Below are 13481 nucleotides of genomic sequence, written 5' to 3'. Positions count from 1 at the left end.
ACAAGTACAATCAATTAATAAACTACCATCGATAATCGATTTCTTCAGGATATTTCACTCGAATTCGATAAAATTAGAAAGAAAAAATCGAATGTTCTAATTTACTTCATAAATAAATAAATTTATAAATAGATAACTCTTGAGAGTCAATAATTTTTTTATATTTTAAGTTATTATTTAACTAGTATAAATATTAAATTATCTTTAATAAATAAATTTTATTAATTTATGTATATAAATTTTAAAAATTATAAATATAAACTATATTAATTTATAAGTATAAATTTTAATAAATATTAGATATATGTTTTTTATATACAAATTTTTTATAAATATAAATATAAATTATTACTGATAAAATATTAACAAAAAATAATAATATTTACCGTGCATGTAATATTATTTTTTATATATTTTATAAATATTTAAACAAATAACACATATATTATGATGCACAGATACCAAACACAATATGGCACGGTATGGATATGCAGATACATAAATTTTAAAATTTTATAAGATACGCAGACACGGTATATATATAAAATATAAAATATTTTAGATAAATTATAATGATATTTTGATATTTTATTAATATTAAAATATAAAATAATTTTTAAATATTTTTAATGTTTTTTTTAATTATGAATAATATTTAAAATATTATTTATTTTGATAAATAATAATATATATTCTAAACTCAATTTTAAAAATATGCATTATGAATAAAATTGAACATACTAATATACAATAATATTTAAGTATGTCCAAATATATTCGATATTTTTTTTATTTATTATTAATACACAGTTAGCCACAACAAATATACATATTAAACGAATATTAGTAAATATTATGTTCAAAATATATCCAATACGCGAACACATTAAGCATACATGCTTCATAACACATACATATAGATTTTTACTAATTTAAAAGTTAAAAATAACTGAAATAGTGTCGTTAAAAATATCCATAGGTTTGATTGAGACCTCAACTGACATCTGTCCCACCAGCTTAGCTTCACATTTCCATCTTCGGCTTCTCAATTCTCATCCATCTACTGATCTACCCCTCCCCACTGGTTCCTTCTTCTCACTACTCAATTCTTTACTTCTCACTCTGATCTTACAACACGCTTCAGACGCTCTCTCACACTTCACCGCGTGCCCCCAATAACCTTCCTTAACTTCATCATTTCCAAACATCCAATCACACTCTCTTCTTAACACCCCTCCAACCGCAAAATAACACACGTAATTCACTTACACCGTTTCCCATGTTCATCACTCTCACTATTACAAGCTTCAAACCCTTATAATTTCACTCCAATTTTCTGATTTTTGTTTTCAGAAACCTAAAATGGCTCCATCTCTCACTTCCCGCCGCGTCTTGCTCCCCCTCACCGTCCTCGTCATCCTCTGCGCTCACGCCCACGCTGTTCGCTTCTTCTCGCACTCTTTACCTTCTTCCGATCTGCTTTCTGATGGTCTTCCAGAACCTTCTTCTGATGAGAAGGGGAGCCTCATTCGGCTTCCGACAGCGTCATCATTCAGGTTCCTGCGTGCTGCTGAGTCCAAGTGCGAGCAGACGTACGGGTTCTTACCGTGCACCACCACGGTGCTTGGGAACTTGTTCTTGATCATAGTTTATGGCTTCCTTATGTACACCGCTGCTACCTACTTGTCCTCTGGGAGTGAGCTCTTGCTTGAGATCTTGGGCCCTGGAATCGTTGGTGGCTTGTTCCTTCCAATTCTTGGTGCTTTACCTGATGCCATGCTCATTCTCGGTAAGATACTTTTCTTTCGTTAATTGGGAAATGAAATGAAAATGTCACTGTACTTTGATTCGATGTTTTGACTTGATCTGACTACAAATGCGCGAATTTCGTGAAGCTTTAATTTTTCATTTTTTTAATATTGAATTTTGTGTAAGTTTTGTTCCTTTTTCAACTTGTTGCTGATTTGAGTATGTTTCGATTCATATAGATTTTTCTGCATATATTCTGATTGCCACGTAAGCATATATATGTGACGGACAATTCACACTAGAACTGATGGGTACCTTGCAATTTTCTTTGATATTGTGGGGTTTTGGAAAAAGAATTTCTGGTCAAGTTTTTGAGATTTAAGATGCAGCGGTTTAAAATTTTGTATTTCTCTTAGGCTTTACGGGTAAAGTCATTGATGTGGAGCTTGATTACTTTAGCATTAAGAAGTTTTGATATTGGTTTGAACACTGTTTTTGGTGGTTCTTTTTTTTTTTCTGACCCCTCCGAATTGTTAAGGTGAGTTGTTCCTTTTCGAATGTTTCCTTTTGATCCCTACCTGTGTGAGAAGAATATGAACCTCATTGTTCGCCGTAAATGATAAGTGTCTTTACTTTTTGGCTGTTTGGTATCTTTTGAGGCACTTGTAAAATCACATCTCATTATCCAAATCCAGTGGATATCTCTTTTCTTGATTTTTAGTCACGAATTAGGATGGATTCTGCGGTGGTGCCACCCCTCTTTCGGCCTTCCTAGGATTCTTTAGCATTTTGTTTATGATATTTCACTCTATATTATTTATCTGAATTTTGTGTCTCCATACCCTTTTTTTTTTTTGTGAGGGGCGCTTTCTTTTTCATACGCTCTTTCGTGTTTCACTGTGAACCCCACACCTTTGTCTTCATGTGTTATGACTTGTCCTTTTTTTAAACCACTAGTTTTGGATGCATATTTTCTCGTTCCTATAGTATGCTTTTCTTTTTAAACCTCTATACTTGTTGGCTGGTGCTTCTATAGCCGAGTCAATAATTACTTTTGCCATGTTCATGATGTCCAATTGATAGCAGCTGCCGGTTGAAGCTGATTAGGAGCAGGTTATTCTGGAAAATTTATATCTAATATTTATCTTAAAAATTTAAATTGAGAGGGAGAATGAGTAAATGTGATGATGACTTTGAATAGCTTTACATTAATGAATGTTACTTTACATTGACTCTTTTTAGTTGCTTTATGACCAAATTATATGGATCTTGATGCCCTATTTTGACATTGTATTATGCTTAAATGCATTAGCTTTCCACTTGTCTTTGTTTTCTTATACACCTGATAAGGGATATTCAAAAATAACATTTGATGCATGAGATGCATCTCTTAAGGAGTATATCAAGTTTTGTTTGAGAAAGTTTGAAGGGCTAAACACATTTGAGTTTTGAATGATGCTTTGGCAGTTACTTTAACTTCATCATGTTTATTTACCAGTTAACAGTGCGGGAATTTATTTTAAATTCAGACTCCTGAGTTATTAAATTAAGTGCAGTTCAGCATTGGCTGTCAGAGGCAGAAAAAGTCTAGTTTAAGACATTCATGGTTTAGCTAACGGCTGTTACATTGAGATATCTCTTTTTGTATTTTGTTTGTGTTGGAAGAAATAGTTAGTTATATGATCTCTCTTATCTTGTAACATTATAGTTGCTTTGGATTTACCAATCTATTGAAATTCCAATTTGTGTAACGTGTATTAATTTGCATCCCCCTCTCCTCCCCGCCCTTCTCTGTTTTGACTTCTACTCTGACTACTGTTGTTTTCTACAGTGTCTGGGCTTTCAGGTAGTAAAGAAACTGCTCAAGACCAGGTCTCTGTTGGAATGGGCCTGCTAGCTGGGTCAACTGTGCTGCTTCTGACTATAATATGGGGTACCTGCGTAATTGTCGGCAAGTGTGATCTGGTGAATTCAGTTGCATTGGATTCAGTAGACACACGGGGATACAGTTTAACTGGTATATCTATTGATATTGTTCGATATTTAATTTTTTGTAGTATTGAGAGTTACTGGAGTAAACTTCTCTTTGCTCAGAATATTCCAGTATATCTTTGAAATGACTAACTTAGTAATGAAAGCAAGTACCGTTCTTCCATCATTTTGGATCAAGGATTCATAATGCTTTCAAGTTTCGAAGAACTGGATTTGTGCACTGGCAGTTGTTGTTATTGACATTATAGGCTAGAGTACTTTTGAACTTTGTGAAGGATGCTGGTTGAAACTATAAATATAAAATGCGGTTCATGGTTTTCTTATTTATTTATTATTTCTTCAAAACCATGATGTCTGTGCATGTGAAATAATGCTGTTTTGTTTCCAGTCCTGAAGATATAAGTCTTTTGGATCCTTGGTCTAATAAGATCTTGATGTGCAGGTTCTGGTGTTAGTACCGACATTTGGACCAGTTACGCAGCAAGGATTATGATTATATCTGTACTTCCGTTTTTGATTGTTCAATTACCACAACTTCTCCATTCATCATCAGGAAGGCACTTGGCTGTTTTGATTGCTCTTATTGTCTCTTTGTTGTTACTAGCTTCTTATTGCTTTTATCAGGTAATTTTTCCTTTTATGTTGTACTTGTGCTTGCTTGCTTAAATACGTGTCTTGTGATTGATATGATAGCAGTTTGATTCTGGTAATACATATTTTAGCATTTTCATTAAACTGTATGTTGGATGAATATTTGATCCTTGTCGTTATAAGATTCTTTTCCTTTTTTCCCGCTTCATTTATAGGAATTAAGAAATAGAATCTTTTTTGCAGGTTTTCCAACCCTGGATACAGAGGAGGAAACTTGAATATGTTAGGCACAAGCATGTTATTCTAGGACTTTTGAGACATTTGAAGCAGCGTGCATTGGGAAGGCTGCTCAAAGAAAACGGTGAACCTGACAGAGAAATTATTAGAAAGTAAGGCTCTTTACCCTTTGTGCATTGACTTAAGCATGTTAGTTTTAAAGGAGCTTGTTGAAATTCTTTCCCAATTGTGGTTTCACTGACTTCTCAATGATATATGCAGGTTGTTTACAACAATCGATGAAAACAGTGATGGGAATCTTACTCATGGTGAATTGAGGGCTCTAGTTGTTGGAATTCAATTTGAGGAAGTTGACCTGGATCATGATGATGCCGTAAAAAGAATAATGAATGACTTTGATACTTCACGCAATGAACTTGTAGATGAAGAAGAATTTGTTAATGGCGTCTGTAGATGGCTTGACAGAGCCAGGGGTTCTCGACCTGCGTCTGGTGATGCTGGCCCCCACACAGTGAAATTTTTAAGCAATTTTCACAATGTTAGTTTTGCAATGCTCGAGTTCATGATGTTATCACTTCCTGGGTTTATGATTATCTGACTGCGATTTTCTTTACAGGAAACAAAAAGGGAACATGATCTCCTGGATGTGAGTGGTCAAAATGAAGAAGTTTCTGAAGGTGTTGAGAAATCAAAATGGACTACAGTCAAGGCATTGCTGTTTTTACTACTGGGAACTGTTATCGCTGCTGCATTCGCTGATCCTCTGGTTGATGCAGTCGACAACTTTTCCGATGCTTCAAGTATTCCTGCTTTCTTTATTTCTTTTATTGCTCTGCCTTTGGCAACCAATTCAAGTGAAGCAGTTTCGGCAATTATTTTCGCTAGTCGTGATAAGAGACAAACTGCCTCATTAACATTTTCAGAGGTTTGTTTTCTTCTTTCAAACTCATCATCTGTTTTAGATCACTATTCTAGTATGTTTGGATTTGTTCTTTGGCTCAAATGACTAATTTGCCGCAACGTAATCAAACTTAGAAGTCCACCTAAATACTTAGCTCAGTTCAATTTTACCTGTAAAATTGTAAAATCCATTGGGTACTTGTACGAGTTTAATAGTCAACATGAAAGTTTGTTAACCTTGCTAAACAACATGAGAGAATTACCTTGCTATTTTGGAATATATTCGGAAAGATCATAATCACTTCAATTTGGCTATTTCCATAATCTTGATGCTGATTTTATATTCATCCAACGTGCATTTCTTTGATTTTACTTGCATTATATAAACGTTGCAAAGCTTTTCTTCTACTTTGAACTTACAACTTATGCTTATTTATTTCAATTGTGACTTGCGCAGATATATGGTGCAGTGACAATGAACAATGTGCTATGCCTATCAGTGTTCTTAGCATTGGTCTATGTAAGAGGATTGACATGGGATTTCTCTTCAGAAGTTTTGGTGATTCTTGTTGTTTGCATTGTGATGGGTGTACTTGGCAGCTTCCGTACATGCTTCCCTCTATGGACAGCCATAATAGCTATCCTCCTTTACCCTTTCACCCTGGCATTAGTCTATGTTCTTGATTATGTCTTTGGTTGGTCATAGTCCCATAGACACCAAAATTGTTGTTTTTCTTTGTTAATGATAATGCTGTTATGGCTCTTAACCCTTTTTGGGTTGTGTGGATATTATAGTTCTGAGGGATACTATTATGGGATTGACTTCCATTGTGAATGGCTGAGGGTGAAGTTTTTGGCCCATCTATATAATAAATAATTATTAGACTTGATTGAAATTACTCTATTATTATTATTATTATTATTATTATTATTATTATTATTATTATTATTGCAAGATGTAGTTCGTTTTGCCAACTCTAATTGATTATAGTGTTTCAAAAAGTATTATTAATAAAATATTACTAGAATATAAAAAAAATATGATTTTAATTTTATTAACACTTACATAACTGCCGTAGTCACTATAAATATAAACATATTAAAATCTATCATATAAATATATATACTTAATTTATTTAGTTTTGACGTAAACATAACATTTTTGTTGTTAAATTAGGTTGGATTTGTATCCAAATCCAGCTGAGCTCAACTAGTCCTTTGTATTGTAGATGCCTAATTTCCAAAGTAAATTGTACAGGTACAATAGAAGCACAACTGGACCCAGCTAAAATAAGAAAAAGACAAAGCACAATCAGTTGCCCTCCACAACCCACATACAAGAGTTTGTTACCACTCCAGTTCCTGACTAATTCCTACCATGCCACTGGTTTATGTGTTTCTTGGGAGTTTGGACACATACAGAATTCTAATAGGTTATAAATATTAAGTACAAAAAATTAATTACCAAATCAATTATTTATATTAAAAATAAATTAAACAATACATATATTTATAAACAAATGTAATCTTATTGTGATAGAATAATCATTTTTTATTGATATGCATATTCTTCAAATGCATTTAATATGAATTTATCGAATATAGAATTTTTTATGTTTTATACTTTTAAATATTATCAATAAAAATAAGTGGATGTCCATATTGTTAAAGCATGAACAATCCAACAATGGAAAAACAGAAAATTTGGCCAGATCAAATCAAGTCTCTAAAGAAACAAAGTAATGCAACATCTCTATCTACACATGGCCAAGATTTCAAGTCCTTTTCAGTCTCAAACTTTTACATGTGCAAACATAGAAACATCTACCCACTCTGCAAAAAATTTAACCTAAGATATGACTATGAAAAGTTTCATAGTGAGGAACAACTGTCAACTGGCCTAAAAGTTTGATGATAATACATATGAATTAGGGGGATGGAACTTGATCTTCTATTTTCCAAGTTTCAAATTAAGATCAACGTTTTCTTTAGCTCCATTAACATTCTGAGTTCTGGCCGTTGAAACTCCGATTTGCAGCTCATCGGCCGCCGGAGGGAAGAAATAATAAAAAGGTTGCTTCTGTTGATTGAAACGGTTGAATGCTTGCAGTTGAGGAACTTGATCTTCTATAGTATCCTTTAGCGAATGCAAAATTGAAATTAAGAATGAAATTAGTATATCTTGTCACATTAGATGGAATAATGAAATTAACAAAATAGAAAACAAAGGCAAAGATTGAACTAAAAACATTTGAGTAAATGCCATATTCGGTCCCAGATCATTTGTCCGAAACGGTCAACCATTCAACTAAATGGTCTAAGCAGTCTCTATTACTGGTCTAAGCAGCCCTTAACATATCAGCATGTCACCATTTATAAGAGCTATTTAAATCAATTACTTGAATAGTTAAGAACTAATTAGGGATTTTCGAATTGTAAACAGCTGATTTGTCCTTTGGACAAATGGTTAGGAACCAGACAAACATATAATTTTTCCTACCTGAAAAGATGTTGATTCAGATTCAGGATTGTCCTTATTGGGAATCGCTAGGAAAGCCGAAAAAGGCTTCGTCTTTGAAGGCGGGGACGAAGTAGAAGTAGGAGGAGCCAATGTTAGAAAATGTCCAATGAAATTCTCATTTTCTTTGTTTCTTTTCCTTGAGTTTAGCTCTGAGTTGGAAGCAGAACATGATGGCAGTTCCCTGCAGATGATTAATATAGTGCATGGTGAGACAAAACAACATTTGCAAGTTGCAATTACAATAATGTGACAGAAGAAACAATAAAAAATCAACAACCTGAGAGTTGAATTGCCAGCATCATTGTTGAATCCACTATTACACAAAGTATAATTGTTAGCAGGCACAGGAGGAGCATCCAGGCAGAAGGGGTAAGGCCTCTTCACGCCAATAATCTGTATCAAGTTTCAAACCTCTACATTACAGACAAACAAATTCGGAGGGTAATGAATTCACTAAAAAAACATGATCCAAATCAAGCAGAGAGTTCAATTACATAACCAAGGAATTTGGAATTACTAGGCAAATTGCACTTACCTTCTCGGCCTGCCTTGAGAACAGGCCGTTATCATTACAATTTTGGTTTGAAGGGGGCTCTCTTGAGTAATGAGGCATTGGTGGTGTCGACACATTAACCTGCATATTAAACAAAACAAATCTTAACAAAGATCACAAGTGAAAACACTTGATACAATAAATTATCTCGATCTTACCATGGAAGTCAATTGATGATGAAATTGTGGTGCTTTCTGTCCCAAATAAGGCAAAGACCAAACAGGATTGGATTCAAAAGGAAAGCTTGGTAGAAACTGCATAGCTGCAGGATCAACCTCAAATCCTGAATTGTGTGTCAACATCTGTTTGAGTGACATAGTCCTAAATTCAGCTTGTGATCTAGGAGGAGGTTGATTGGAGTGATGAAAGTTTTGGATCGGTGTTGATGCAACTGAATCTTGTTGTGGTGATAGAATGGGAACAGCATTCTTCTTCTGCAGTTCTTCCATTCTTATCTTCTCAAGCTGTGCCACACCAAGTCCTCTCTGTGGAACCTTTTTCTGCTTTGCCTTCTTCGAAGGTCTACCACCACCGCCGCCTCCTCCACCGCCGCTACCATTCCCATTACCATCGCTACTATAGGTTTGTATTTGAAGCTCTTGAGCTACTTTTGTATTATGATCATCTTCCATTTAATTGAAAACAAAAATAAAGAAAAGCTTGCTAGCTACTCTCACTCTCTTTCTCTCTCTCTAATAATGCGTCTGTGTTTTCCGGAAAATCTAAAACAGAATCTTTTAAATATAAATGCAAAAACTTTATCTTTATCTCTATCTGTAATTTTTATGTGGAGCTCTTATGTTGACGTGGCTGTTACATTGAGTTTATGAGTTTATTTATTTATGTGTCATTATTAGAAAATTTAAAATTTTATTTTATTTATAAATTATAATTTATTATTTATTTGAATGGTTATTCTCTAAATTTTTAAATTTTAAATACACTTTTTTAAGAAACAATTACATTAAATTATAAATTATTTTATATATTTAAAATTTTTAACTACTTAAAAAAATAAAATCTTTGTTAATCTAACAATATTAAATAAAATCATTCTTAATCTACTAGTATTCTTGCATTAATTTACTGCTAATATCTTGTATAAATTTGTTTATACTTTTTAAATAAAATTATTCCTAATCTAACAATTTTCTTTCGTTAATTTGTTATTGATATCTTGCGTTAGTTTAACAAATAAATCATTTTTAATCTAACAAATTTCTTGTCTTGATTTTATATTTGTTAATGGAAAAATTTAGAGAACTAGCAGTTTTATTGAATTTTGACCAACATGTAATTAGCAAAAAAAAGTGAGTCATTAGATGAAATCTCACACCAATCTCACACCATTAAATCATCATTGATAGCTAATTGATGGCTAATAATCACAAAAATTATTGACCCTAACATTGCTCTTTGTCAATTATAAATTGTGATAAGATAATGAATAAAACAAATTCGTTTGATTATGGCATCTTTTTAAAATATTTGTTTATTTTTTTTATTTGGATGCTACGTTTAAAATTTTGTACTTTTTGTATTTGTTAGGATTTATATTTTAAATATATTTATATATTTATTTTATCCGCAAATTTAATTTAAATTCAAATTGAACTCAATCAAGTTTAGAAAATTCTATCTGTGAGTCAACTATAAATATATAAGTTAGGGATAAGTATTGTTTTGGTCCCTAAAGTTTAGGGTCAAAATCAAAACTGTTCTCAACGTAATTTTTTATTTAAAATTGTCCTTAAAATTTTTTTTGTATTAAAATCGTCCTTTTAACTTTTTACAGACAAAAATACTCTCCACCACCACCTCCCTTACTGTCATCAAATACTAATAATCAGAATAAAGAATACCATCAATAACACATTATTCAAATTCAACAACAATGAAATCAGAAAATAATAAATCAAAATTAGAATTAGAAACAAAAATAGAAACAGAAACAGACGTAGAAGTAAAAGAAGCAAACAGAAAAGCAGAAACAGAAGCAAAAACTCAAGCAGAAATAGAAAGCAGAGGCCGAAGCAAGATGCAGAAGCCGAAGCAAGAAGCAAAAGCAGAAACAAGAAGCAGAAGCAGAAGCAGAAACGGGAAGGTGCAACAGCGAGGTGGCGAGGTGCAGATGCAGCGGCGAGGTCAGCGGCGGCAGTGGCTCGCGTCTCCTCTCTCCCTCACGATTCCTGACGGCGACAGCGACGACGGCTCCAAGCTTCGCCGGCACCGTCCCCCCTTCCCCTTTCCCCTTCCCCTTTTCTTCCCCCATCACGTCCTTTCCCCTTTCCTTTCTCCTCCCTCCCCTCGCATTTTTTTATTATTTTATAATTTTTTTATTAGGATAAAGGTAATTTAGTAATAAAATTAAAAATTTTATTTAAAAAAAATGATTTTAATACGAAATAAAACGTTAAGAATGATTCTAAATAAAAAATTATGTTGAGGACGATTTCAATTCTGACCATAAACGTTAGGGACTAAATTAATACTTACCCCTATAAGTTATCAGGCATGTATGCACAAGAATTCAAAGTACATCAATCCCTTTCTTTACATATATTCAAAATCTAAAATTTCTCTACTTTTTTCAATGGCGGTTCATATTCACAAAATTGTTGAGATCAATCCTACCGTTGATAATTTGTGTGTACGTATACGAGTGATAAGATTATGGACACTGCCGAGCTACGAAAATTCTCCATTGCCATACTCAATTGAGATGGTGTGGCTCGATGAAGACGTGAGTTTTCTACTAATTTTTAAATAATATTAAATTTATATTATTCATATTTTAAAGGTGTTCGTTTATTCTCATTTAATTGTTCTTTGAATTTTGTTTATCAATTCTAGAAAGAAAAAATACACGCTTAAGTTAAGAATACTTTTGTGTCTCGTAAGTTTACTAAGAGAACTAGAGAAAGAATATCTTATCAAATAAGATATTTTAGTGTTGGGCTCAATGTGGGTAACTTCAAGACTATACATCATGAATATGTGGTTAATTTAAACCAACAAATGTGTACATACTTCCAGAATCGTCAAGTCTCCCATGATATGGATTTAACTTTGTAAGTTTTGACACTCTTAATGCTCCTGTATTCGATTACACTTATTTGGTTGGTAAATTTATTGTTTTAGAAAAAGTATAATTCATTGATAAATTTATTTATTTCATTGATAATTTTGGTTGTATTTTTTTCTTAACAAACTTATTGACAACAATTTTTTTTAAATCTATTTTAGATGTTATTGGATATCTTACTAAAATTGGGAGTAAAAAAACTATTGAAAAAGATGGCAAATCTATCAAGTACAATATTGAATCGGAGATGGATGATAAATAATCATATATTTATTTCTATAAATCTATAAATTTTGATATTGACTTCATTGTAAATTTATGTATTTAAATTTATTTCATAAGTTTATTCTCATCTTTTTAAATTGTTATTTTAATTTAATTTATTATGAATATTTTTATAATATTAAACCTTTTTTTTGCTTGAAGGGTTTTAATTTATTAAAAAAAACTGTGTTATTGGTGAATAGATATTTTTTATCTTTTTATGTAAAATATTATTATTGGCATGTTAATATTAAAAATATAAATAATAAACATAATTTATCAAAAACAATATTCTTCACGTTGTTTGATTTTTATGAATTTAAAATAATTAATTAACTAATTATTAATGTTTTAAATTGTCTTTGAAATTTTAGCTTAATTATTATTTTTTAAATTTTAAAAATATTATATATATATATATATTGATATTATTTTATTGGTGATTAATTTTTAAGTTATAATGACATGTTAATATTAAAAATATAAATAATTATAACCTTAATTTACAACAAAAAGCATTCTTTACCTTGTTTGATTTTTATGAATTTAAAATTTTAACTTAATTGTTAATTTTTTAATTTTAAAAATATAAAATATGCATATAGTATGATACTATTTTGTTGGTGGTTAGTTTTTAAATTGTAATGACATGTTAATATTAAAAATATAAATAATAAGCATAATTTACAAAAAAAAGCATTCTTTACGTCATTTGATTTTTATAAATTTAAAATAATTAATTAACTTATTATTAATTTTTTAAAATTGTATTTAAATTTTTAATTTAATTGTTAATTTTTAAATTTTAAAAATATAAAATATGTATATAGTATGATATTATTTTATTGATGGTTAATTTTTAAGTTGTAATTAGTTTGTGGTTATTTTGTTATAAAAAAATATATTTAACATAAAACATTATATTTGACATGGAAAAAAAATAGGTTAAATGTTTTTTTAGGTTGCAGCAATAAGAATGGAGTTGTTTTTGTTTTACAATTTGCTAGAGTTATATAACGGTAATATTTATCCGTAATTTTTTAAAATATATTTTTTATGTGAGTTTTTACTCATTTAGTATTAAATTAAATGAATAAATGACCGTTTGTACTCATGAAAGATAAAAACGCTGACATATATACCCATACTAAATTGAAACTAAACTTGTACCCACACAAGATGCCTTTCGTGTGACAAAAGTACCTTGTCTTTAGAGGGTTGGAGTGCCACATAAGGTATTTTTGTCGGAGAACATCTTGCGTGGGTACAAATTTAGTTTCGATCTAGTGTGGGTACATATATCAGTGTTTTCATCTTTTATAGATACAAATGGTCATTTATTCAAAAATTTTCAGAGAAGATTATTTTGCAAAATTCTATGTATGGCATAAAGATGTTCTTCAATCTTAAAGATGAAAACGTCGTCCAATTTAAAAATAAGTGTGTATGTTCTTTTTTTAATTCTTGAGTTTAATACTGTGTGTGTTATCTAATTTATAAGTATACTTTCTATTAAAAATCAATTCACTTTTTGCTTCCTTAATCATTAGTAGTATCTAATTTATAAATAATAATTAATAACTAATTGT

The 13481-nt window shown here is 31.1% G+C and overlaps 2 protein-coding genes across 3 annotated transcripts; one reads left to right on the top strand and one right to left on the bottom strand.

Annotated features, from left to right (window-relative positions):
• Positions 1 to 1056: 1056 nt before the first annotated feature.
• Positions 1057 to 6365, top strand: LOC130941415 (sodium/calcium exchanger NCL-like). Of its 2 annotated transcripts, XM_057869908.1 has the most exons (8): positions 1061 to 1256; positions 1354 to 1789; positions 3581 to 3766; positions 4184 to 4365; positions 4576 to 4721; positions 4831 to 5107; positions 5186 to 5494; positions 5927 to 6365. In XM_057869908.1, the coding sequence occupies exons 2-8, from the start codon at positions 1363 to 1365 to the stop codon at positions 6173 to 6175; spliced, it is 1776 nt and encodes a 591-aa protein (XP_057725891.1). In that variant the 5' UTR covers positions 1061 to 1256; positions 1354 to 1362; the 3' UTR covers positions 6176 to 6365. The 2 variants fall into 2 exon arrangements, with proteins under 2 accessions (XP_057725890.1, XP_057725891.1); XM_057869907.1 differs by having other exon boundaries at positions 1057 to 1789.
• A 780-nt stretch (positions 6366 to 7145) lies between these two features.
• Positions 7146 to 9241, bottom strand: LOC130941864 (protein SPEAR2-like). The gene is made up of 5 exons (XM_057870491.1): positions 8702 to 9241; positions 8526 to 8624; positions 8268 to 8383; positions 7970 to 8171; positions 7146 to 7606 (listed from the first exon to the last, which is right to left on the bottom strand). Exons 1-5 carry the CDS (start codon positions 9173 to 9175, stop codon positions 7421 to 7423), a joined length of 1077 nt encoding a protein of 358 aa, XP_057726474.1. The 5' UTR covers positions 9176 to 9241; the 3' UTR covers positions 7146 to 7420.
• Positions 9242 to 13481: the final 4240 nt, after the last annotated feature.

This window comes from Arachis stenosperma, chromosome 7, assembly GCF_014773155.1.
Source record: "Arachis stenosperma cultivar V10309 chromosome 7, arast.V10309.gnm1.PFL2, whole genome shotgun sequence".
NCBI classification, from domain to species: domain Eukaryota; kingdom Viridiplantae; phylum Streptophyta; class Magnoliopsida; order Fabales; family Fabaceae; genus Arachis; species Arachis stenosperma.
The sequence above is the reverse complement of the archived record's forward strand: the minus strand, read 5'-3'. Positions and strand labels throughout refer to the sequence as shown.